The sequence below is a fragment of the Aspergillus aculeatinus genome (assembly GCF_003184765.1).
Source record: "Aspergillus aculeatinus CBS 121060 unplaced genomic scaffold BO66scaffold_38, whole genome shotgun sequence".
In the NCBI taxonomy this organism is placed as follows: Eukaryota; Fungi; Ascomycota; class Eurotiomycetes; order Eurotiales; family Aspergillaceae; genus Aspergillus; species Aspergillus aculeatinus.
Genome location: NW_020291507.1, coordinates 184,497 through 206,700, shown reverse-complemented (window position 1 = coordinate 206,700; position 22,204 = coordinate 184,497). Strand labels below are relative to the sequence as shown.

The 22,204-nt window shown below is 55.3% G+C and overlaps 9 protein-coding genes across 9 annotated transcripts; 5 read left to right on the top strand and 4 right to left on the bottom strand.

Moving 5' to 3' along the window:
• The first annotated feature begins 991 nt into the window (after positions 1-991).
• BO66DRAFT_393423 (tubulin beta chain) lies at positions 992-3,073 on the top strand. The gene is made up of 6 exons (XM_025647758.1): positions 992-1,028; positions 1,113-1,136; positions 1,202-1,227; positions 1,283-1,324; positions 1,377-2,222; positions 2,297-3,073. Exons 1-6 carry the CDS (start codon positions 1,017-1,019, stop codon positions 2,700-2,702), a joined length of 1,356 nt encoding a protein of 451 aa, XP_025501796.1. The 5' UTR covers positions 992-1,016; the 3' UTR covers positions 2,703-3,073.
• BO66DRAFT_430250 (uncharacterized protein) lies at positions 2,830-5,036 on the bottom strand (the record flags this gene model as incomplete). The annotated part of the gene is made up of 2 exons (XM_025650515.1): positions 3,283-5,036; positions 2,830-3,056 (listed from the first exon to the last, which is right to left on the bottom strand). Exons 1-2 carry the CDS (start codon positions 4,970-4,972, stop codon positions 2,830-2,832), a joined length of 1,917 nt encoding a protein of 638 aa, XP_025501795.1. The 5' UTR covers positions 4,973-5,036.
• Positions 5,037-5,789: 753 nt separating this feature from the next.
• On the top strand, positions 5,790-7,370 carry BO66DRAFT_403407 (PLP-dependent transferase; the record flags this gene model as incomplete). Its single annotated transcript, XM_025648861.1, has 4 exons — positions 5,790-6,168; positions 6,220-6,560; positions 6,613-7,065; positions 7,122-7,370. 4 exons carry the CDS (start codon positions 5,790-5,792, stop codon positions 7,368-7,370), a joined length of 1,422 nt encoding a protein of 473 aa, XP_025501794.1.
• Positions 7,371-8,845: 1,475 nt separating this feature from the next.
• On the top strand, positions 8,846-10,971 carry BO66DRAFT_473050 (glycoside hydrolase family 28 protein). Its single transcript, XM_025653013.1, has 4 exons — positions 8,846-9,567; positions 9,624-9,944; positions 9,991-10,136; positions 10,218-10,971. The coding sequence occupies exons 1-4, from the start codon at positions 9,295-9,297 to the stop codon at positions 10,951-10,953; spliced, it is 1,476 nt and encodes a 491-aa protein (XP_025501793.1). The 5' UTR covers positions 8,846-9,294; the 3' UTR covers positions 10,954-10,971.
• Positions 10,972-11,212: 241 nt separating this feature from the next.
• Positions 11,213-13,417, bottom strand: BO66DRAFT_393420 (putative amino acid transporter). The gene has a single exon (XM_025647757.1). It carries the CDS (start codon positions 13,288-13,290, stop codon positions 11,548-11,550), a length of 1,743 nt encoding a protein of 580 aa, XP_025501792.1. The 5' UTR covers positions 13,291-13,417; the 3' UTR covers positions 11,213-11,547.
• A 2,223-nt stretch (positions 13,418-15,640) lies between these two features.
• On the top strand, positions 15,641-16,706 carry BO66DRAFT_413176 (uncharacterized protein; the record flags this gene model as incomplete). The annotated part of the gene is made up of 3 exons (XM_025649402.1): positions 15,641-15,660; positions 15,718-16,018; positions 16,200-16,706. 3 exons carry the CDS (start codon positions 15,641-15,643, stop codon positions 16,704-16,706), a joined length of 828 nt encoding a protein of 275 aa, XP_025501791.1.
• A 408-nt stretch (positions 16,707-17,114) lies between these two features.
• Positions 17,115-18,260, bottom strand: BO66DRAFT_328028 (substrate-binding domain of hmg-CoA reductase; the record flags this gene model as incomplete). Its single annotated transcript, XM_025643974.1, has 1 exon — positions 17,115-18,260. The coding sequence occupies one exon, from the start codon at positions 18,258-18,260 to the stop codon at positions 17,115-17,117; it is 1,146 nt and encodes a 381-aa protein (XP_025501790.1).
• A 243-nt stretch (positions 18,261-18,503) lies between these two features.
• On the top strand, positions 18,504-20,285 carry BO66DRAFT_456307 (Gfo/Idh/MocA family protein; the record flags this gene model as incomplete). The annotated part of the gene is made up of 6 exons (XM_025652132.1): positions 18,504-18,917; positions 18,973-18,998; positions 19,046-19,215; positions 19,286-19,590; positions 19,690-20,150; positions 20,220-20,285. Exons 1-6 carry the CDS (start codon positions 18,887-18,889, stop codon positions 20,283-20,285), a joined length of 1,059 nt encoding a protein of 352 aa, XP_025501789.1. The 5' UTR covers positions 18,504-18,886.
• A 582-nt stretch (positions 20,286-20,867) lies between these two features.
• BO66DRAFT_413173 (protease inhibitor) lies at positions 20,868-22,155 on the bottom strand (the record flags this gene model as incomplete). The annotated part of the gene is made up of 3 exons (XM_025649401.1): positions 20,868-21,685; positions 21,728-22,070; positions 22,120-22,155. The coding sequence occupies 3 exons, from the start codon at positions 22,153-22,155 to the stop codon at positions 20,868-20,870; spliced, it is 1,197 nt and encodes a 398-aa protein (XP_025501788.1).
• Between the last annotated feature and the right edge of the window lie 49 nt (positions 22,156-22,204).

The window sequence follows — 22,204 nt, the reverse complement described above, 5'->3', positions numbered from 1 at the left end:
CCGGGAGCTTCAGAAGTGTGGACGGGTTTCGCTTTCGAGAATGGAGAAAGAGAAGGGCAAAGGAAGGAAGGCGAGGTAAGATGGCATTTCTCCCGTGAAGCTTTGGGTTTTTCGTTTTCTCGCTTCTATCACTGGCCACGAGTGACTATAGTTCATGGCTTTAATTTAGGATGCCGTATAGAGCTTCGAAGTATTTAATTGGTTGGCTAGAAACAGCGATGCTCTCCGAAACAAACTCTTCGCGCAGAAAGCGTACATCTGAAAGCGATGGAGATGGTTTCATATGAAGAATCAGTGGCTTGGAAGACAAACTAGCCGCCTTTATGCGTGGCTGACGCAAGGGTCTAGGACTGGCAATTGGAGAAGAAAATTGGAAGGTAAACAACGTACGGAGTATAGTTTAAGGGGTTCGGGTGTAGAGGGGATAGGGATGAAGGAAGAAATTTGAGGACAATTTGAGAATCTGTGGTCAACATGTGATCATGCTAGAGTTTGGATATTTGGCTGAGCCCAATCGATAATCACCTGTTACACGCCTTCATTGGGACTGTTCTCAGGTGATTTGGGCATGGTATGGCTGGATGTTCCGCCCAATGGGCAAGACCGAGTGTTACCTGTCAGAATGTTAAGGGGTAAAGGAGCGACCGGGCCGAGCGGCATTGGTGACGCTAAACACCAGAAGGGTTAGCGTGGTGTGATTTTGATGATTTCGATAAACATCCGAAGTTCTGGCCTGACGGCGATACCCTTATCGGTGATCCCACATTCAACTTATCACACACACGGAACGAATTAGGAGTATTTCCTATTTCCACGGAAAACAATCCAGCTTAGCTTAGCTTGGGGTTAGGTTCCTTAGGTACCAGCCAAGCCACTGGCAGTCTGACCGCCAACCTCACTCAGTGCCTCAACCTTTTCTCCTCATTTCTCTCCTCCGGATCTCCTTCTGTTTTCCCCCAGTCCCACTTCCTCCCTAATCTCCCTATCCCCCCCCAATACCCTCACCATCATCCATCATGCGTGAAATCGTGAGTCGACCTTTTTACACTAAGCTTATTCATCTCTTGAAAGACATGAAACAAGAAATACTAACAGTTCCTCTCCACATTTAGGTTCACCTCCAAACCGGCCAGTGTGTACGTTTCACCCATTCTGGAACTGCCAGTCATCTACCTAGTACTCACAAACTCCCTCTCTACAGGGTAACCAAATTGGTTCTGCCTTCTGGTAAGCTCCAGCCTCCATCACCTCTCCATCCCCCGTCATGGCTAACCCCCACCAGGCAGACCATCTCCGGCGAACATGGCCTCGACGGCGACGGCGTGTCAGTGACCCAGCTGGCCCTCGACTCCTTCCCCTTCTGACATCCATCCTAGATACAATGGCACCTCCGACCTCCAGCTGGAGCGCATGAACGTCTACTTCAACGAAGCCGGCAACAACAAGTACGTCCCCCGCGCGGTGCTGGTTGATCTGGAGCCCGGTACGATGGACGCTCTGCGCTCCGGCCCCATGGGCGGCCTCTTCCGCCCCGACAACTACGTGTTCGGCCAGTCCGGTGCCGGCAACAACTGGGCCAAGGGTCACTACACCGAGGGTGCGGAGCTGGTCGACCAGGTCGTGGACGTGGTGCGCCGCGAGGCCGAGAACTGCGACTGCCTGCAAGGCTTCCAGATCACCCACTCCCTGGGAGGTGGTACGGGTTCCGGTATGGGTACCCTGCTGATCTCCAAGATCCGCGAGGAGTTCCCCGACCGCATGATGGCCACCTTCTCGGTGATGCCCTCGCCCAAGGTGTCGGACACGGTGGTCGAGCCCTACAACGCGACCCTGTCGGTGCACCAGCTGGTCGAGCACGCCGACGAGACCTTCTGTCTGGACAACGACGCCCTGTACGACATCTGCCAGCGCACGCTGAAGCTGTCCTCCCCCTCGTACGGCGACCTCAACCACCTCGTGTCGGCCGTCATGTCCGGCATCACCGTCAGCCTGCGCTTCCCCGGCCAGCTGAACTCGGATCTCCGCAAGTTGGCCGTCAACATGATCCCCTTCCCGCGCCTGCACTTCTTCATGGTCGGCTTCGCGCCCCTGACCAGCCGCGGCGCCCACTCCTTCCGCGCCGTGACCGTCCCTGAGCTCACCCAGCAGATGTTCGATCCCCGCAACATGATGACCAACGCCAACTTCCAGAACGGTCGCTTCCTGACCTGTTCGACTTTGTTGTATGTTTCCTGTTCCAACCCCATCACCCCTCGACACCCCCCCCCCCAATAATGCTAATTCTTCACCTCAACAGCCGCGGTAAGGTCTCCATGAAGGAGGTCGAGGACCAGGTCCGCAACGTGCAGAACAAGAACTCGACCTACTTCGTGGAGTGGATCCCCAACAACGTGCAGACGGCGCTGTGCTCGGTGCCGCCCAAGAACCTCAAGATGGCGGCCACCTTTGTGGGCAACTCGACCTCGGTGCAGGAGCTGTTCCACCGCGTCGCCACCCAGTTCACCGCCATGTTCCGCCGCAAGGCCTTCTTGCACTGGTACACCGGCGAGGGCATGGACGAGATGGAGTTCACCGAGGCCGAGAGCAACATGAACGACCTGATGTCCGAGTACCAGCAGTACCAGGATGCGTCCATCTCCGACGGCGAGGGCGTCGAGCACTACGAGGGCGAGGGCGAGGAGATCTACGAGGAGGAGGCCTAGATCCTTGCTCCAGGGAAGGCGAACTAGCTTGTCAGGAAACGTGGCTAAGGGGATGAAAATCTGTTCTCGTCTTATATGTGTGCCTCGATCGACTTGCTTTTGTTGGCTGGTCGGTCTGGGCTTTTATTCACGGACATAATAATTTGATTGGCTTGGCGGGACTTGATTTCGTGTCTTCTTGGTTGCGTAGTGTGGCTTTTTGCTGTGGGGCTTGTAAGATTGATGGCTTGATGGGGACAGCTGCGCGGGTGCGGCAGGTTGGTTCGGGCGTGGCTGGAGGTATACGAGGGTAAGCCTGCGTGTGCTGAACGATGAAGATGCAGGTGTCGTGGGGTTGGTTGCGGTCGCTATAATCTTGAAGTAAGCTTAGGAATGGTAGGATTGTCTATTGACTTGATTCGATTCAAAGTGCATAGCGTGTGGAATAAAAGCTCTTCTGTTGGTATAGCTTCGTGGTATTCACCCTCACCCTACTGCACTCCCCCCTCTTTCCCCTCCCCCACCCGCAGAGGAAACACAGTATAACCCACATCCAACATCCCAGCGCAACACCAAACAACCACAGACTATGTACACCCACCACACTCCTGCACTTTTTCTTCCCCCCCCTCGTCCACCCCCACCTCCAACCGACAAAAACAGGACGCCCGCACCGGCACATCCGCCGCGGCCACAGCCTCGCGCACCTTCCCCTCCACCCGCCTCGCCTCCTCTCCCCTCCCCAACCGCACCAAACACTCATGCACCCCATGCAACGCCCACACATTCCCGGGATGTCGCAACGCCCGCGGCAATGCATCCGTCATCCCCAGATCCGCCTCGTACACCGCCAGCGCCTCCTCCAGGCGCCCTTGCTCCATCAGCAGCGCCCCGTACGCGTGGCGCGTCGGCTGCATCCAGCCCCACGGTTCATCGTACGGGAGGTTATCCTCGAGATCGATGGCGGTGCGGAGGGCCGAGAAGGCCGCCTCGAAGTCGCCCTCGCGGTAGGCGAGCTCGCCGTCGAGCATGGCGGCGGCGACGGCGAGGATGTCGGTGCATTTGTTGTTGAAGAGGGCGCGCGACGGCTGGACGCGGGCGACGGCGGCGTGGAAGCGCGTGCGCTCCGCGCGGGAGGCACTGGTGTCCCCCCTCGCGGCGTGGGCGATGCCCTTCGCGTAGTGCGTGATGGCTGTGGTCATGGTGTACAGGGCGGGGTTGGGCGGGAGGGCCAGGGCCAGGATGTCGGCCCATTTGCCGAAGCGGATGAGCACGTGCACCCGCACGGAGAGGAAGGCTTCGAGCCAGTCGGCCATCGGCGGGGATTGGATCTGCAGGAGGGATTCGGGGATCGAGGTCTCGAGTTGGGACGCCGTGGCGAGGGCGATCGCGGACTGCCCCGCGAACATGGCGGCGTAGATGCGGAAGTGGTAGTTGTGCGAGCGGTACAGGGTGTAGAAGTTCACGGCGCCCGCGTGTTGGTGGTACCGCTCGTCGGCGGCGATGGCCGCACTGTTCCAGGTGATGGCCCGGGTGTAGTCGCCGCAGAGGAGGTCCAGGTGCGTGGGCATGTGGTGCAGGTGTCCGCCGTCGGGGACCAGGCCGCGCAGGTGGTCGGCGATGGGGAGGGCGGATTCGGGCGCAGGGGACATCTCCATCAGGTGGATGTAGAGGTGGAGGAGCCCCGGGTGCTGCAGGGCAGTGGGCAGGGCTAAGGCGCGGTCGAGCAGGGCTTTGATCTGGAGGGTGGGCGCCCCCTCGCTGGCTGCGCCGGTTCGCAGGTCCCACAGGTCCCACGGATGCAGGTTCATGAGCGCGTCCGCGTAGGCGGTGATGACGTCGAGATCATCGGGGAACTCGCGGTATACTGCCTCCATGGCTTGGGCGAAGTCCTCGTTCCATGCGGAAAATGGCTTGGTGGGGATTTCTTCAGGGTATCGTGATTGGATTGCCTTGATCAGTGCGGCTTCGACGGCTGATACGTGGGGAGCGTGGGATTCGGCTGTCTTCGCGGCGGCGTGTCCGCGGCGGACGACGGTGGAGAGTTCAACCTCGTCGAAGTAGCTCCAGGGCTTGTTGTAGTTGGCGCCGATGGCATAGGCCAGGCCCCAGTAGGCCATGGCGCAGGTCTCGTCGGAGGCAATGGCCCGCTCGAAGCACCGGGCGGATTCTTCGTGGTTGAAGGCGTACATCCAGATGAGACCCCGGTTAAACCATGTTTGGCTGGTGGGGGAGGTGGTGGTGACGGGGCAGTGGTAGCTCCCAAGATCAAAGTAATCCTCTTGTGACATGGTGATAGTGATGGTGGTGGATTGAGCTGATCGTGTGTATATTTTGCTACCAATCTGTTGTTCTCAGCCACGACGGCTAAAGGACAATATGGTGGGGTCGGGTCTTGGCGTGGCGTGATCAGGAGTTTTGTTCAGAGGTATCTTTTCAAGCTGCATCACTCTCGACCGCTACTGGGATTAGAGTAGCAGATGATAGATGCTATGCCAGGCAGCTCAAGGGGCAGTGAAGAGTGTTGACCCGGTTGGAAGCGGACGAAGGCATCCCCGTCACTTCCAGTTTCTCCAACAAGCTTCTATTTTGGGTTAGTCCACGCGGGGTTTGGGTGTTTGCGTTTGCTATCAACGATAAGATAAGCACGCCAGTCGACAGGCAACGAGCATGCTGTACCTAGTATACATGGACAACAACAGTACCGTATAGTCAGTACCTCGCAACTGCACCCAGTGGATACTAATCTTGGCTGTGATAAACCTCAATCCTACGCAGAATGCGCCTATCGAGTTGTTCCTTCCTGCAAGGCCACGTATCAGCTGAGTCACTATGCACCTTCCAGATCAGGTTCACCACTTCATCCCCGCAGGCTTATCGTCGGACTTGATATGCAGTGCAACGGCGTCTGAACATCCTCCCATTTGTTGTCAACACCGAGCCCCTTGGCCACTTAAAGCCCGAGCTTCTTTATTTTTCCATTTTTGATCCTGGTACGGCCCTCCACTGCAGTCACAACCACTCGTTCAGCTCTCCAGTCATAAGAGACACTACGCGGATACTCATATACAAAGCTCAACACACCAATTGCACAGACCGCACGCAATCATGATCAGCGTGCAAGCTCGAAGTTCCCTCACCAAGATTCGTCATCCACTAACCTCTCTACGCTCTCAGTCTTCCATTGCTACTCCCTCCTCAATTCTCTACACAAAGATCAACTCTCCCCCGTCCAAAGTCATCTCCAGCCGCGGCCACTACCTCATCACCGAAGATGGCCGGGGGATCTTCGACGCAACAGGGGGTGCAGCTGTCGCCGCCCTCGGCCACAACCACCCGACCATCAAGAGCGCCATCACCCAGCAACTAGACGAAGTGGCGTACTGCTACTCGCCCTTCTTCACCACTCCGGCTGCCGAGCGGATCGCAACCTTCCTCACTGAGTCCACGAATGGAGAGATGACCAAGACCTTCATCGTCAGCTCCGGTAGACCTGCCCTTCATACTTTGCCAACTGAGCTAAGGTGAGACAATGCAGGTACGGAAGCCATCGAAGCATCCCTCAAAATCGCCCGGCAGTACCATGTCGAACGCGGGCAGCCCCAGCGGACCCGGTTCATCGCGCGGAGGCAGTCCTACCACGGCAACACTCTGGGGGCGCTTGCGACGGGGTACCATAAAGCCCGGAGAGCGGTGTATGAGGACATCCTGGCCAAGAATGTCTCGCATGTGTCGCCGTGCTATCCGTACCGGGGCAAGAGATCCGGGGAGAGTGATGAGAGCTATGTTCAGCGGTTGGCGGATGAGTTGGAAAGCGAGTTTCAGGCCGTCGGACCGGACACAGTTTGCGCTTTTCTCGCGGAGACGATCACCGGGGCTGTAAGTAATGTTTTGACTAGACCAGGAACTAAAGTGCTGACCGATGCAACAGACCCTTGGTTGCGCCCTTCCTGTGCCCGGCTACTTCCCAGCGATGAAGGCAGTATGTGACCGCCATGGTGCCCTGTTGATCATGGACGAGGTCATGTCGGGCATGGGGCGTTCGGGAACTCTGCATGCATGGGAGCAGGAGGGTGTCGTTCCGGATCTGCAGACCGTGGCCAAAGGTCTGGGGGCTGGGTACGCGCCTATCGGGGCTCTGCTAGTGGGCAAGAAGGTGGTGGACGCGCTTGCCCAGGGCACTGGCGGGTTTGTGCACAGCCAGACGTATCAGGGCCATCCCGTCGCTTGTGCTGCTGCGTATGCTGTGCAGACCCTGATTCAAGAACAGAATCTGCTGGACAATGTCAGAGTCCAGGGGGACTACTTGGGGAGACTTCTGACAGAGCGCATTGGAGGTCATCCGAATGTAGGGGATGTCCGCGGTCGGGGACTGTTTTGGGGGGTGAGTTGCTTTTCTACCATGGGTCATCAACGCGGAATCTTGCTAATGAGGCGTAGATCGAGTTTGTGACGGACAAGGAGACAAAGACGCCCTTCCCCGTCGGCGATCAGGTTGCGCAGACCGTGCATTTGGCGGGGTTGCAGGATGAGCACTGCATTTCCTTACTGCCCAGTAGCGGAAATGTTGACGGGACTCAGGGCGATGTTGTTCTGATTGCTCCTGCATATAACATCACCGCCCCCGAGGTGGAGGATCTAGTGGATAGGGTTGAGAAGGTCATCGAGTCGGTGTTCGATCAGCCTTGACTCACCTGTGCAAGTGCCGCTTGCGTTGTGTCTGCAGTCCTGTAACCAACCTACCATAATCATATTATTAACTGGCTTGCTAAGCAACTCGGAATACGACCCCTGAAATATCCTACCAGTAAGACCGCGTCACCACGGCTTGAAAATACTCAAGCCTAAAGAACTTGTTCAGCGGCCAGCCCATCTCCCGGACAGCAACCTGGGTTCCTCTCATGGCATGACACTTCCACCATCCACCCTCAATCTCCACCTCGATATCAGCCTCAGCGGGCGTGGCTCTTGTCGGACGATTTATACTTTTCTCAAGGCCGTGGTGGAATGTGAGAGGCATGGTGCAAGTTTGCCGATCCGCGAACAGAGAGGTATCGTATTACTCAGCCACATAATCGAGAGAGTTGCACAAAGCAACAGGGAACTTGCTATTCGCGTTCTCAGCTATCTGAGAGCACCGGGTGATACGCTGGTCACGGAGGTCCGCGCACCTGACACTGTGAGCCCTAATTGTTGAAGTGAGGATAGGCGGTTTCTCCCGTCTGATGTTCTCTCATCCTCTCATGCTAGACACGAGACAAAAGCAGCAGGGAGCTGTAATCATAGTCCCGAGCAAGTTCTTCCACCCAAAGTCAGACCTCATCAGACAACCAGGGGCCAGGTCCGTAGGCTGGCGCTCTACATAACTGCCATCAATATCGAAGCTGGCCGCCCTCCGACCTCCGACTGGGGCGCGTTCCATACCTAAGTTACCATCCATTCCCGACAATCCGAGATGAAAGTGTCGGACCCCACTTGGTGCCAACACAGCCACACAGCAGACCATGCTTAATCTCCTCGGGGGGTAGGGAAGGGTTCGTGGCCAATGGGACTCAACTGCCGAACAGTCGAAATGAATCTGGGGACGGAATGGGGGGATGTGCAGGCGCCGTTGCCAAGGGTCGGTCGCGTTCAGGTTCGTGTGAGAGTGTCGGATATATTGGTATCACCCAACCGGCATATAAGTTACAGCCTACCAATATTCCGTCGTCCATACGATGTGGAATGTCCTGGGGTTTTGGTTGTTGGTTTCCCCCCATGGGCAGAATCGGTTGCTCCTCGGCTAAATAGTTCAAAGCGCGCACTGTACCCCTGTTAAAGCCGAATATTTCGCACTAAAGTCCAAAATGATTACGTTGAACTTAGAAGTGCCAGTTGAGGGTTTTGCAGGAGGAGCTCGACTCCGGTGGGGACAGTGGCTCGAGCTTGGGTGTTGAGTGTTCTGGTTCCTGAGGAGTGTGATTGTGATTGTGATGGCTGATACGGAGGAGCTATTCTGGTGGTGGTCAACTGACTCATGGGCTGGATTGTTCCTGGCCGGTTCTTGGAGGATGACGCGGCGGAATCTTGGCTCCATCGGGCATTTCAATGACCCCTGCAGAAGGAGTAATCTAATAAACACCAAGCGAGCCTCAAGATGAAACCACACCAGGGGCTTTGCAGCAGCGAGGACTTCGTCTCGAGCTCGGCTAATGGCGACCGTACCAATGAAAAGTGTGCCCTGACTGGGTCCTCATCCCACTCCCCGTCTCCATCAGCGCCCGTGCATACACCATGCACCTATGCACATACACCCATACAACCTCATTCCATTCACTTCCTCCCCTGCCAAGTGCCAACCATAGCTTCAGCAACTTGGCTAACGCTTGTTGTCAAATTTCTCCATCTTGCCCCTTGGCACGGAGAATCCTGAAACCACCAGTCCGGGTCTTTTCAACCTCACCCGCGCTAAGCTATCCGTATTTGCCGGCTGTTATGATGCTCCTCACAATGATACTTAAGATGCGCGGGGGACGACACCTCCTCTGCTGCCACCACCAACCCAGTCCTTCTTTTCTTTCTTTCTGTTAACTTGTACTTTCACTCTTTCAGTCGTTCCTTTTATTCTTTCACCATGCAGCAGCGCAGTGCGCTCCTTTTGGCCCTGGCGGCGCCTCTGGCGCTGGCCTGTGATAGCCCTGAAAGCCATGCTTGTGCCTCCATCTACTCTGTTTCCTCGGTGGCTGCAGCCAGCTTCTGCGCCACCTTCACCGCCAGCGCGGTGAGCGAGACGACCGGCGTGCCGGACGCCTTCCTGTCGGCCTGCGACTACAAGACCAAGCACCTGTCCAGCGCCTGCAGCTGTCTGGGCCCTGTCACCGGTGCTGCCGCGGCCGCCACCAGCGTGGTACGAGTCATCCATCTCCATATGTCGTGACAGCAGCATCCGCTAACTCCCCGCAGAGCACCACAGCCCCCGTCGTCGTCGCCACCTCCACGACCGCCGCCGCAGCCTCCACCTTCCAGACCTCCTCGAAGGTGGCCTCGACCAGCCAAGCGGCGTCCACGACGCTGGCCCCCGTCACCACCGAGGTCGCCGTGGCGGCCACCTCGGCCGTCGGCAACGGCGGCACGACCTGCACGGTGACCGAGTACGCGTCCATCTCGTCGGCGGTGGCCTCGTGCTCCAACATCCTGCTGTCGGGCGTCAGCGCCCCGGCGTCCAGCACGATCGACCTGACCGGGCTGCAGACGGGCGCGGCGGTGATCTTCGCCGGTGAAACCGTACGCTACCTTTTCTCCTTTACCAGCACCAGACTAACCCCCCCAGACCTTCGGCGACACCTACGACAGCGACTTCGACCCGATCGTGATCTCCGGCACGGACCTGACCATCACCGGGGCGGAGGGCCACGTCATCGACGGCAACGGCCAAGCCTACTGGGACGGCGAGGGTTCCAACGGCGGACAAGACAAGTATGGTTCCCTGAGCTCCTATCCCTCAGTCCCCTTCCCCCAGTCCCGTTCCAGCTGAAACTCAAAGCTAACCCCCCAAAGACCGGACCACTTCATCGTCGTCAAGAAAATCTACAACAGCACGATCAGCAACCTGTACATCCAAAACTGGCCGGTGCACTGCTTCGACATCGAATCGAGCGAGGGCCTCACGCTCACCGGCATCACGCTGAACAACACGGCGGGCGACAGCCCCAACAGCCTGAGCGGCGACGACCCGGCCGCCCACAACAGCGACGGCTTCGACATCAAGTCCTCGACCGACCTGACCCTGACCGACAGCTGGGTGCACAACCAGGACGACTGCGTCGCCGTCACCTCGGGCACCAACATCCTCGTCGACAACCTCTACTGCGCCGGGGGCCACGGGCTGAGCATCGGCTCCATCGGCGGCAAGTCCGACAACACCGTCGACGGCGTCACCTTCCGCAACTCGCAGGTCGTCGACTCCGAGAACGGCTGCCGCATCAAGACCAACTCCGGCGAGACCGGCGAGGTCTACAACATCCGCTACGAGAATATCACCCTCTCCGGCATCTCGGACTACGGGATTGATGTCCAGCAGGATTATCTGAACGGCGGGCCCACCGGCGAGCCGACCAATGGGGTCATGATTGAGAATGTCACGTTTGTCGATGTCACCGGCACCATGAGTGATGGCAAGGATTACTATATCCTGTGTGGCGATGGGAGCTGTGAGAACTTTACGTTCGAGGGCGTGAGTATCACCGGCGGGAGTGGGGATAGTTGCAATTATCCGGATAGTGGGTGTCCTTAGGTAGACGAGGGGTTGAAGAGGGGGAGGTGGTGGTGGTGATGGGGGAATCGGTGGTGAGAGTGGACCGGTGGCGCGGTTTGTATCTATACTATACTTTACTATCAATAAAGAGCTGTGGATCGGCATTTGGTTGATGTGTAGGTGGGGGGAGCTGTAAGGTTGACTGCATCGTGCAGCTGTCTACCTACGTTGTTAAGGTTAGCTGTGCTGGACAGTACATCCGCATACTGCAGTGACAGTGTACAGGCCCAAAATCAACATCTACGTACGCACATCAATGCATTGAACTATAAGCAAAGACAACCACCCCACCTGTTTATCGGAAGATTTTCGTAGACCAGTCGCCCAGTCCACCTCGTCCCTGTCTATCCTGTATCACATTAGTGCAACCGCAAACACCCTGAATCATTAGCATGCAACCCCGGACAACATGCACTCGCACAAATACATGGCATAAACTCATAATGCATCACAGCAACCCGTCCACACATGCTGGTCGTCCCCAACTGGCATAAAGCAATACATGCAACCACCATAATGCCCAATGCTGGCCACCACACCGAATGCACAACTGAATGCACCACAGAAGGCAAGCTAAGAACTCCCCACCCAGACTGACACCGTCGCAGACGTCGTATAAATCATGAATCCAAACCCCAGCACCACCATCGCGATGTCGCCGCGCTTGACCCACGACGACTGCGCCACCCCCTTGTAGTGCAGATACGCCGGGTAGATGTACACCAGCGGCACGCAGGCGAAGGAGCCAATCAACGAGACAAACTTGTCCAGGTCCCCGGCGCCCACGGCGGACAGCACCCCGCAGCCCAGCACCGCCACCGTCCGGAACACGTTCTTCTTCCACTTGATCATCGGGTCCCGCTTGCCCGACCCCTGCCCGAACAGCTTGCCCTCCAGGATGCGCACGGCCGGGAACAGCTGGATCGGCGTGCTGATCAGGATGGCCAGCGAGTAGATCAGCTGCAGCGCGTTGACAAACCGGTCGCCCTGCGGGAAGTTGCTGATGATCTCCGTCTTGGTGTCCGCGCCGAACGTCGCGTACGAGAGCGCCCCGACCGCCGTGAAGAGGACGGTGATAATCCCCATCACGAGGTAGAGGAGCCGGTCGAAGTGTTCCGGGTGCTTCATGGACGACTGGATCGGCAGGATCAGCCCGATGCCCTCGAAGGTGAAGATGCACGACCCGATGGTCAGCGTGAACGACTGTCGGTTGAACAGCTCCACCGTCGACGCCAGCCCGCGCGAGGCCAGGCTCGCGATGTCGTAGCAGTAGATGTAGCTGAGTCCCATCAGGATGAACACGTCCGCCAGTAGCGCCACGGGCCCCAGTTTGGAGATGTTCCGGATCAACGCCATCGGGACCAGCACCACCAGCTGCAGCCCGATCAGAGCCCCCGTGGTCAGCGCCTCGGGCGGCGCGGAGCTCACCGCCGTCATGAACGAGTGGACATTCTCCGCCGTGAAGATGATGCACGCGCACACGAACCCGAACTGCGAGATGGCGATCGATGACAGAATCAGCGACCGCGCGCGTGGGCCGGCAATCTGCTCTCCGATGTCACCGTAGCCTCCCCCGTACCGTCTCCGACACTCCAACAACAGATGGAAGCACAGAGTACTGATAAGTGACACCGTGACGAGCGTGATGGAGGAGAACAGGATCCCTCCATTGCGGAAGGCCTTGGGGAGGAAGATGATGCCCGTGCCCACGAAGGCCTTGAGCAGCGTGAAGAAGGTCTTCACGTTGGACGCATCCCCCGGCCGACTGACACGGGCGCTCTTCCGGCGCCGTAGCAGCGGGCTCCGCTCATGGGCCTCCCGTTCTTCTTCCTCCGCGATCGCCGATTCCTCCTCATCCGTATCGACCAAGTCCTCGCCCGCGAAGTTGCCGTAGTTGTCCAAGAAGTCGAGGAAGGAGGCCGTCACGCCCCGTCCATCCAGCCGACCGTACTTGTTCTGCAAGAAGTGACGCCGGAAGCTGCCCGGTTCGAGTGCCGCGACGCTCTCCTCGACGGCGTCGTCGTTCTGGCGGGGGAGGTGGGAGAAGGTCAGGGCGCGTTTGTCGAGGCGGGCCTGCTTGGAGCGGGCGTCGATGCGGTACAGGTCCCGGTGGATATCTCCGCCTTGGAGTCTCAAGGAGGACTGAGGCTCGGGGCCGGACTCGCCGGAGTTGTGCTCGTCGGGGGCATCGGGAGGGGCGAGTTCCTCCTGTAGCGAAGCGGTGAACTGTGGGTCGAGGTGTTGGGACAGGATGTTCGCCTCCCTGGGATCAGGGTCGACGGTATCCCGGAAGGATGAGCTGGTAAAGTCTGCCATTGTTAGTGGAATGGAAAGGTAGTGTGAGGAGCAAGCATTGTTGGATGAAGAGAGAGTGCAAAGAAGTCAAGGGCGAAGGGGTGCAGCAGCAGCAGCCCCATCATGTAATGGTGATGACGCTGTTGATGGGGCGCATTGCGAACTGAGGGAAGAGAAGCCACGGGATGCTCTTGGCTGGGTGTGATTGGCCAGGGACTCCCCCCGTCAATGCGACACGTGACCGTTAGGTTCTCCGGTGGCGGCTGACTCAGCGGACACCTGCCAAATCAGGCATCCTTCCCGTCTCTTTGTTTCGGTGGGTTTCCCTGCCTGAAGCATGAAGCAAGCCACCATCGCTCGCACGTACAGTTGACAGTACTAGGTTACACTGAGAAAAGAACCCATTTGTTTTGTGTTTTTGACACAAGCAAAAGTGACGTAACCAAATCCGAAATGGATACCTCCCTTCCCTCATATTCAACGGCAGAAAATTAGTTCAATCATTCTCAGCCATTTCCCAACAGACAAAGCTTGGTGACCTAGGCATTTTCGCACTTCACAGATTGCTACTTACTCGACCCCTGACGTACAAGATCAGGTCCTGCAAGGTGACTCTGTAATTGTCGAGGCGGCTCTTCAAGCTCTGCTACCGTTCTATTGCTGCAAGCTCAGCTTCTCTTCGCTGTAGATATGTTGTGTTAGTCGTAGCATTGACATGCCTAGGTGGTACTGCTGGCGGGAACAAAGCCTTGAGCGAAAGTGCAGCGATACCGAACCTTGCTTAGTCCTTTTGTCTTATTCTTTGTTGACAGCCAAACCCTGCACAATAGCAATAATGAACACTTTTGGTCTTGAAAATGAGTAGGATTTCTTTGAATCAACTAACTAGTGGCCGTGCCCTCAAGTTGCAACCTTCAGGCGGATTGCTTCATCCCCTGTAATGATTCATATTCAAAAGAATATCCCATGGCTCTGCTGAAGATGATCCCATCTCGAGGACCGGGGTCAAGGGCTTACGGGGTCCACGGGGTCCACGGGTAACAAATGCGTTACCTACAGGAACTCAAAAGAACCGGGCTGTCTTTATCATTATGATCAATGAGGTCAAGGCTGGCCAGTGTTAGTAGTCACGCAGAGACCTATTGTATACTACCATTGTATCCCTGTTCAAGTTTAGCCAGTCATACTTTGTTTTACACAAGGACTCCCTCTCCAAGGAAAAATTGAAAAATGGGCAATCGGTGTTACTAAATTTCAGTATTATGGGCTACTGACAATGATGTGGTTCACTTAATCGGTCCCGAAGCTTTATCTTGATAAACTTGATTCTTGGTCGTCCAGTGGAGCGTGAGTGAGATCTGTATCAGGGAATAGTCTCCAGCAATCCATACCGAAAGAAATATCAGTAGTCCCGCTATCGAGCTTTTGACTTGCGTGCTCTGTTAAGAGAACTACTAAGTACAGATTTTTCAAAAAAAGGCATCAAGTCACCAGTCATGTATCTTAGTTAATCATCCTACCTCCCTGCCCGCACAAGTCGAAACTGGCAGTACATCTCAAAAAATGTTCAAAATTCAACAAAAATGGGTGATGTAGATTGGGACCGATCACCCTGACTTATTCTACCAGACAAATCAAACACTTACTATTTGGGAGACTTCTTCTACACTCTATGGTATTTGAACCTCACTTAAAAATTTTGGCGATTACATGTACTCTGAATGGCCAGGCGGGGTTGTCGCTAACCCGGCGCTTAACGCATCTCAAGATGTTTCGCTTTTCGACAATCCATGAATCAATCCAGAATATTCTAAGCATGCCCAGTGAAATGAAACTGCTTTTACTTTCTTTCTTCCATCCTGGCTTGCCGTCTTGCTTTCTCTCCCGATGCTTTCTTTTCCATAAAACAGTGTGCTACTTAGACAGGGTCGCCAATAACGAACAATGACGAACTAGCTTTCATGCCATACTAAGCCCGCCACATGGTATTTACTTGACCTCTTCCCTACCACTTCGTAGTCTCACTCAAATGGCGCCTCGATGAGAGACTAAGTAGCATCTCGGCGTCTAACATCCTTTTTCTTGGAGGAAAACAAAGGTCCTCATATCTTCTCATCCAATCGACGGACATGAGTTAGCGGCGCGTATGTTGGCTTCCAGCTCTCGGCGATTCGCTCTCAAGAGCCTTGAAGCCAGCTTACACCCCTGCATCCCTGTAGTGACGTGGCAGCCAGTCACTCTTGATAAAAAAGACCGCTCACCCGTGTTGGAGAATTACATGCCCTGCTATACTCATCCTTCAACACCTCCGAGCGACCTCTTCATCCTACTCTCCAACAGACTCATCGTTTTGTCGGTATAAAATCTAACGATGGACACCGAGTTCGGCGAGTAAGTACCCGATGATGAAAGTTCTGGAATCAACCACGCCCAGCTCACGAATAGCAGAATAATCTCATCCCCACTCTTTACCTTCATCATTGGCAAAGCAAAGAAGGAAATCACGGTTCATGCCCAGGCTCTGGCCAGCTTATCATCCACACTTGACAAACTGATAAATGGCGAGATGATCGAGGCTAAAACTCGTTGGGTGGACTGGTCGGAGGTCACCGACGAAGCCACCTTCCTGCGGCTATGCGAATATGCGTATGTACGCGACTATACCCCACCGCCGTGCTCGTACAGAGAGGTAAAACCTCTGAGCGTTCCAGTATCGAAGTCTCCAGAACCGATTGAAGAGATCTTTGATGTGCCAGCCGAGCCTGAGTTTCCAGCTGCGTCTCCAACACCGCTTGATTCACCAGAACCCACTTATGGTGTGTAATTGCCCAGTGGTTTTTCTCCATTTGCTCCATGACGAGAAGTCTGATAGGCTCAGAAACGACGAGAAGCTGACTACAAGACAATCAGATCTTGGGCATCTTCGAAAGCCACCAGTGAATGCCTCCAACACAGCGATCTTTGACGGTTACATTCTACCGCGCAAGAATCCTAAGAAAATGCGGTGGCTACGTCGCCTGTTTGATTTTGACAAGTTCAAGGAACAGCACTGGCACGATGACTTCAGAGTAAACAAGTATGCTCCCAAGGGGAATTCGCACCCTCGCGAAGACTTTACAGATGTCTTTGTGGGGCATGTGGAGCTCTATATTTTGGCTGACAGGTATGGGGTCCTCCAACTCAAAGAGTTGGTTAAATATAAGCTGGCAGCCACATTAACGCAGTTCACCCTATGCCAACACAATGTCATCGATTTGGTGGAACCGATTCAATTGCTATACCAAAACACTTTGCCCGGTGATGCCTTGCGAGCTTTGATTGTAGGCTATGTCCTCTCGGTGCTTGATCAGATAGGGGCTAGTGCCGATTTCCAAAAGCTATTGGCAGAAGGTGGAGAGTTTGTTCTTGATTTCTGGAAGACATACTGGGAAGGTTAATGAAAGAGCGCGGTTGCTCTGAAATTCTGTTTGATTTTTTTTGGTGTGCCTGTTTCCAAAAATACAAAAGAAAAAAAGAGGCTTGTTCTTCCGGCCGTCCGTTGTTCTTGGGGTATCTGGGGTAGAAGATACGCTTCAGCGCAGCATAGGACTAGAATTGTTCTGTTCCTATCCGCTGACTTGTCTTGGAGCTTTCTCGACATGATTTTCCAGTGGTGGACTGCGGGTATATCGGTATGAGCGGTGAGAATTGACCAATTATGAACACCTTGGAAACGAACTCTCTCTTTCGCATGTTCACATACTTCTCACGATACTTGGAAGCATGGCCACATCGATGCAACCCCCTTGATTATCTCACGGAGCATGATAACTTTTACTCCACCCAGCGAGGTATTCCGCACCATATCACAGCTTGGCCGACTCACCCTTCCGCAACTTCTGATGGGCGTGCGCAAATGTGTCTGTGACGACCGACGCAGCAGTGCTGAGCTCCAACCCCAACGCGAAACAGGCTAGAAACCCGGCGAACTGTCTCTTCCTCTCTGGTCCGGCACACTGCATGATCTCTAGAGCTTCACGCTGCGTGTCGTATACCGTGCCCCCACCGACGACACCCACGGGAATGGAGGGAAAGTACATGCTGATGGTGATGCTGTTCCTGGCTCGGTCGTAGAGCGAGCTGCCGTGGCTCCACGAGGCATCCGCGACACTCGCGGCGTCCTGGCCGGTGGCGATGAACACGCTGGTCAACACGTTGACGGCGTCAATGTTGCTTCCGTGGATTCCATTGCGGATGCATCCGTCTCGCGCCATGTGCAGCACGTCATGCAGGTCGGCCGCGGAGCAGCCCAGCACCTCCTGGCAGGTTTCGTCCGGCAGGCACGCCCACGCCGTGACCTCGACGCCGCGCGGGGTTACCACGTTGCCCCACGAGGGCTTCTTCTCCGAGCTCATCTGCCCGTCGACGTAGAAGCGCTTGATCTTGTACTGCGCCGCATACGTCTCCATCAGCCAGACACAGCACCGCTGTGTGGCGATGCTGACCATGTTCTGGCCCGCGGCATCTCCGCAGGTGTAGTTGAACACCACATGGGCGTAGCACCCGATCAGGTGCGGCGTGATACTCATCAGCTTCAGGTGGTTACTGGTCGACTCGGCCACTTCGCTAAGGGTGTTCTCTACATAGGAGAGAATATCGATGAAATCCTGCGCTTCTCGGGGATTCGCGAATAGGAACGCGGGACCCCGCGACATGCCTTCCCTGCCGAGGATATACTCCACCCCGCCACTGGCGTTCAACGCTTTGCAGCCTCGACTGCAACTGGCAATCAGAGCCGCTTCTGTTGTGGCCATGGGCGCACATATTTTGAAGGTTTCACCATCGGGGGTGCGAATGTTCAGGGGTCCCGCGAGGCCGACCGGAACCCGCGTATAGCCGATGAAGTTCTCGATCTGAATCTGCGAGGGTTTGGCGTCGTGCTCGGTGATATGCTTGGCATCTTCGAGGTAGGGACGGATCGTCTCGGACATTCGTTTAGAAGGTGGAGCCATGGTGGCTGATGCTTCCGAATAAGTGCTTGGTATGAGTTGATGCTTCATTGTCTCTTTATACTTCTGGTCGGAAATGTGGATCGAGGATAAGCTTTCCCACAACCAGAAACAGCAGGCTTCTGCACGCCAGCTTCAAGCTTTGCTGGTGTCGGTCATGACTTCCGAGCTTGAGACCATGATAAATCCTGGAACCGGGGGCGAATTCTGGTGGAATCCTGGTCAAGGTGAGGATTAGCAGCAAAGCCTGAGTGTCAGTTGCTTGATTGGGATATCGTCAACCGAATCCCACGGCTGGAATACAATGCCGACGAAAACCATCATGCCTCTGCATTCTTACTCATCTGTCATAATTATACATATCAACTGACACCGATGCCTGAGGCTGCAGGCAGGCCTGCGCTAAATCGGATCTGACGCCATCGTGCAGATCATCCATGCATGATGCCTACGATGTCACAACCAAGCGGAGCAAAGACCGGCCGATCAAGCATTTCGACCGGTCACTTATTAATAATTAGTGGTGTGCGACCATATTTCCTCCTAGATCAAGTGCATATAAGCCTTCGACCTCAGACTCTGTTGCCTCCTTTTCTCTTCACTCTTACCACCAAACCAAATCCCGCAACATGACCATCGGAATTGCATTCATCGGAGCAGGTAAACACCTTGACAGTCCACGACCGAACCTCACACCCCTAATGCACTCCACTAGGGCTCTTCGTCAAGGACTACCATCTGGTACGCAAGCCATACCGACCAAGGCAACAAGAAACTCACCCTCGCAGCCAGGAGTCCAAGCCTCCCCCGACCTCGAACTGGAAGCCGTCTATTCCCGCTCACTGAAATCAGCTTCCAGCATCGCCCCTGACCAGCAGATCGACCGCTACGCCGACGACGCGCCCCAGGGCCTCGACCAGCTTCTCGCGCGGGATGACATCCAAGCCGTGATCATCGCGTGCGTCAACTTCCCTCCCAACAATGCACCTCCAACACCACAGACCCAACTAACTCGTGAGTTTCTAAAGCCTCCCCATAACTAACCAAGCAGCATACGTCCGCGCCGCCCTCAGCGCCGGAAAACACGTCCTCTCCGAGAAACCCATCGCCAAGGACCTGGCCGAAGCCACCGCCCTGCTGGACTGGTACCGCTCCACCATCGTGCCCCAGGGACCTGCTGCCCCGACGTGGTCCGTCGCCGAGAACTACCGCCACTTCGACAGTCTCCGCCAGGGCCGCGCCCAGCTGGCCCGGCTCGGTCGCATCCGCCAGTTCCGGACGCAGGTGTACTTCGATTGTCGGCCGGGGAAGTTTGTTTTCTGGCCTTTCTTCGGTAAGTTTGCCCTTCCCAGTCAGAAACTTAGACTGTGGTTGTGGTTGTGGTTGTGGTTGGTGGGTCTGGAGTATCGCGACTGATGTTTTGCTTGGACAGCACTCGCCTGGCGCCAACAGCCCGAGCACCAAGGAGGAGCCGTCCTGGATATCGGGGTGCACCATGTCGCTGCGATGCGGTATCTCCTGGGCGGCGGCGGGCCGGGCGAGCGGATCACGCACGTGAGTGCGTTCGTGGGGAGCTTCGCTGATGCATTGCCGCCGGTGGATACGGTGGATGCGGTACTGCGCACGGAGTCTGGGGCGCAGGGGACGTTCCAGCTGTCCGGGTGTTCGAGCTTGGAGGAGAGTGGATGGACGGCGGTCGGGGAGAAGGGCCATGTGCGGGTTACTGACGATGAGGTGGCGGTGCATGTGGAGGGGGAGGAGGACGAGAGGCAGACGTTGCCGGTGGACAAACTGGCGGTTGGTAACGAGATCAGGGCGTGGGGGGAGGCGTTGATCTCTGGGGAGATGAAGGCTGAGCAGCGGCCGGAGGAGGCGTTGGCGGATCTGGAAGTGGTATGTTCTCGTTCTATTGATGCGATAAAGTGGTGGTTTGATGAAAGTTGACTGACTGACTGGATGTAGATCGAGTTGATTCTGAAGAGTGGCAAGGAGAATGGGGCACCGCAGGTCACAAAGTATCAGTGCTGATCTATGAGATCTTGACCGGGTACAGCGCTTTGCACAACTGCTACTATCATCTCAGACTAATTCAGAGTTGTTTCCCGACCTTATACTGACAGCACCAGTCCGTTGACAATCAGTAGTACAAGGAGAGTCTGTTAGCATTAAGCAAGGCACGATGTTCTTCCGGCACATCTCACACAAGTTACTTACCGTACATGAAGCATCAACAAAATGCATATCTGATGGCCCCAGCTGGCCCACTCAAGCACGCGCCATGCTTCCGGCTGCTGAGCTTATAATGCATACAATTGTCGATCACTTTGATACTGAGTTTCCTCGCTAGATAACCAATTTTTCACAGATTCGACCCGTCAAAGAATAGGAAATAGTCCCGCTGCATTCGGCTTCTACGCGATAGGATAGGGCATCTGAATCCAAAATAAAGAGCCTAGTTATAGATATAAATCGCCAAAGACGGTTGTAATACAAGCGACCTCGTGTCCGACCCAAGTATAACCAAACATACTCCTTGTTCCAAAAACATCCATCGTGGCAGAAAACCTACTCCGCCGTCTGCCTATAAACGTCCCAGCGCGCAAGAGCCCCCTACCTAGACCAGCGAAAATCAGTACGATCGAACAAATCAAGCCCCAAAGCGGTTCGGTTCATATTGAAAAATTCCTTGAGCTCCCCAAGTCCGTCATAGTCTGCGGAACTCATCGTCTCAAGTGGTTCGGGGGCATCCGGCTCGGGAGGCACATCAGCCAGATGTGCATTTGGACCAGTAGCTGGGTACCCGCACGAGTTGATTGAAAAGTCTATAAGATGCGGTAATTGGCGAAACTGCGTAAGGACCGCGTGCCAGGTGCCGGAATGCAGTTGTACCAAAGATAACTCGATGTGCTTGAGATTATATTTGCATTGTTCTATAAGTGCGCGGAAGTGGTCGAAGGTGATGAGGACTCGACTGAGGCATAGAGAGGTGAGATGAAGCGCCGGGCTGAAGTGAATAGCGTAGAATGAGAGAAGGTCTGTACTGGAGATGGAGAGAGCTTCTAAGTGAGGAGCCAGCTCCACTAGTCTAAGGAGATGGGCTGCGTGTAAGTCATTCGGCAAGGCGGCGTGCGTGGGGAGTACATCGGTTTTCCAATATCGCTGACCCAACTCCTTGGTATACGCAGTAAGATGCGAGGACAAAAACTTCAGGCCGTGCAGTAGATCTTTCATGGGTATGTGCAATGGAGTAGAATGGATGGGGAAAAGGCCCCCAAAATCATGGGCTAGGGGAAAGAATAGCTCCAGCCCTTCCAAACAGGGTAAATTCACATATCGCAGGGCAGCAACAACTGCTTCAATGGCAGTTCTTTCGTGATCACGTGTGATAGCAGGCTCTTCGTGGTCGCGTGTCGATAATTGGCATGAAGCTCTGAATTATAAAACGCGCAAATTAGCTAGTCGGGCAAGACAAGGCGAGAGCAATCCGGCAAGATCCTGGATATCTTGACCGAGTGACGAGCAGGAATTGGAGCCCCATCGGTCGTGCCCAATCTCTAGATGGCGGACATTTGCAGCACATTTGCTTTCTGAGATTTCGGCTACTCTTTGTAGAAGGTTTCGGTCGCCCCTTGAGGAGCTAAGTGAAGCGATGATGTGTTTGAAAACATGACGCGACGCGGAGGCACAGAAATTCCGGCTAACCAAGCGTAAGCTTATAAGGCACGAGCAAGTATCTCGCTCTAGCGCATGAGGAAAGAGATCGCGAAACGAGTAGTCTTGTTCATCTACCAGTGTTGCTACGTGATCAACAATCTCAGGACCGAGTTAACATAACCCCTGGTGTCGCGCACGGGGGTCATACCATGTCGCAGATCTCGACGGGCATAACTAGTGCCATCTTGTAAATACCGCCGTTGGATTCGGTAACAGACTTATCGAAGCGGGCC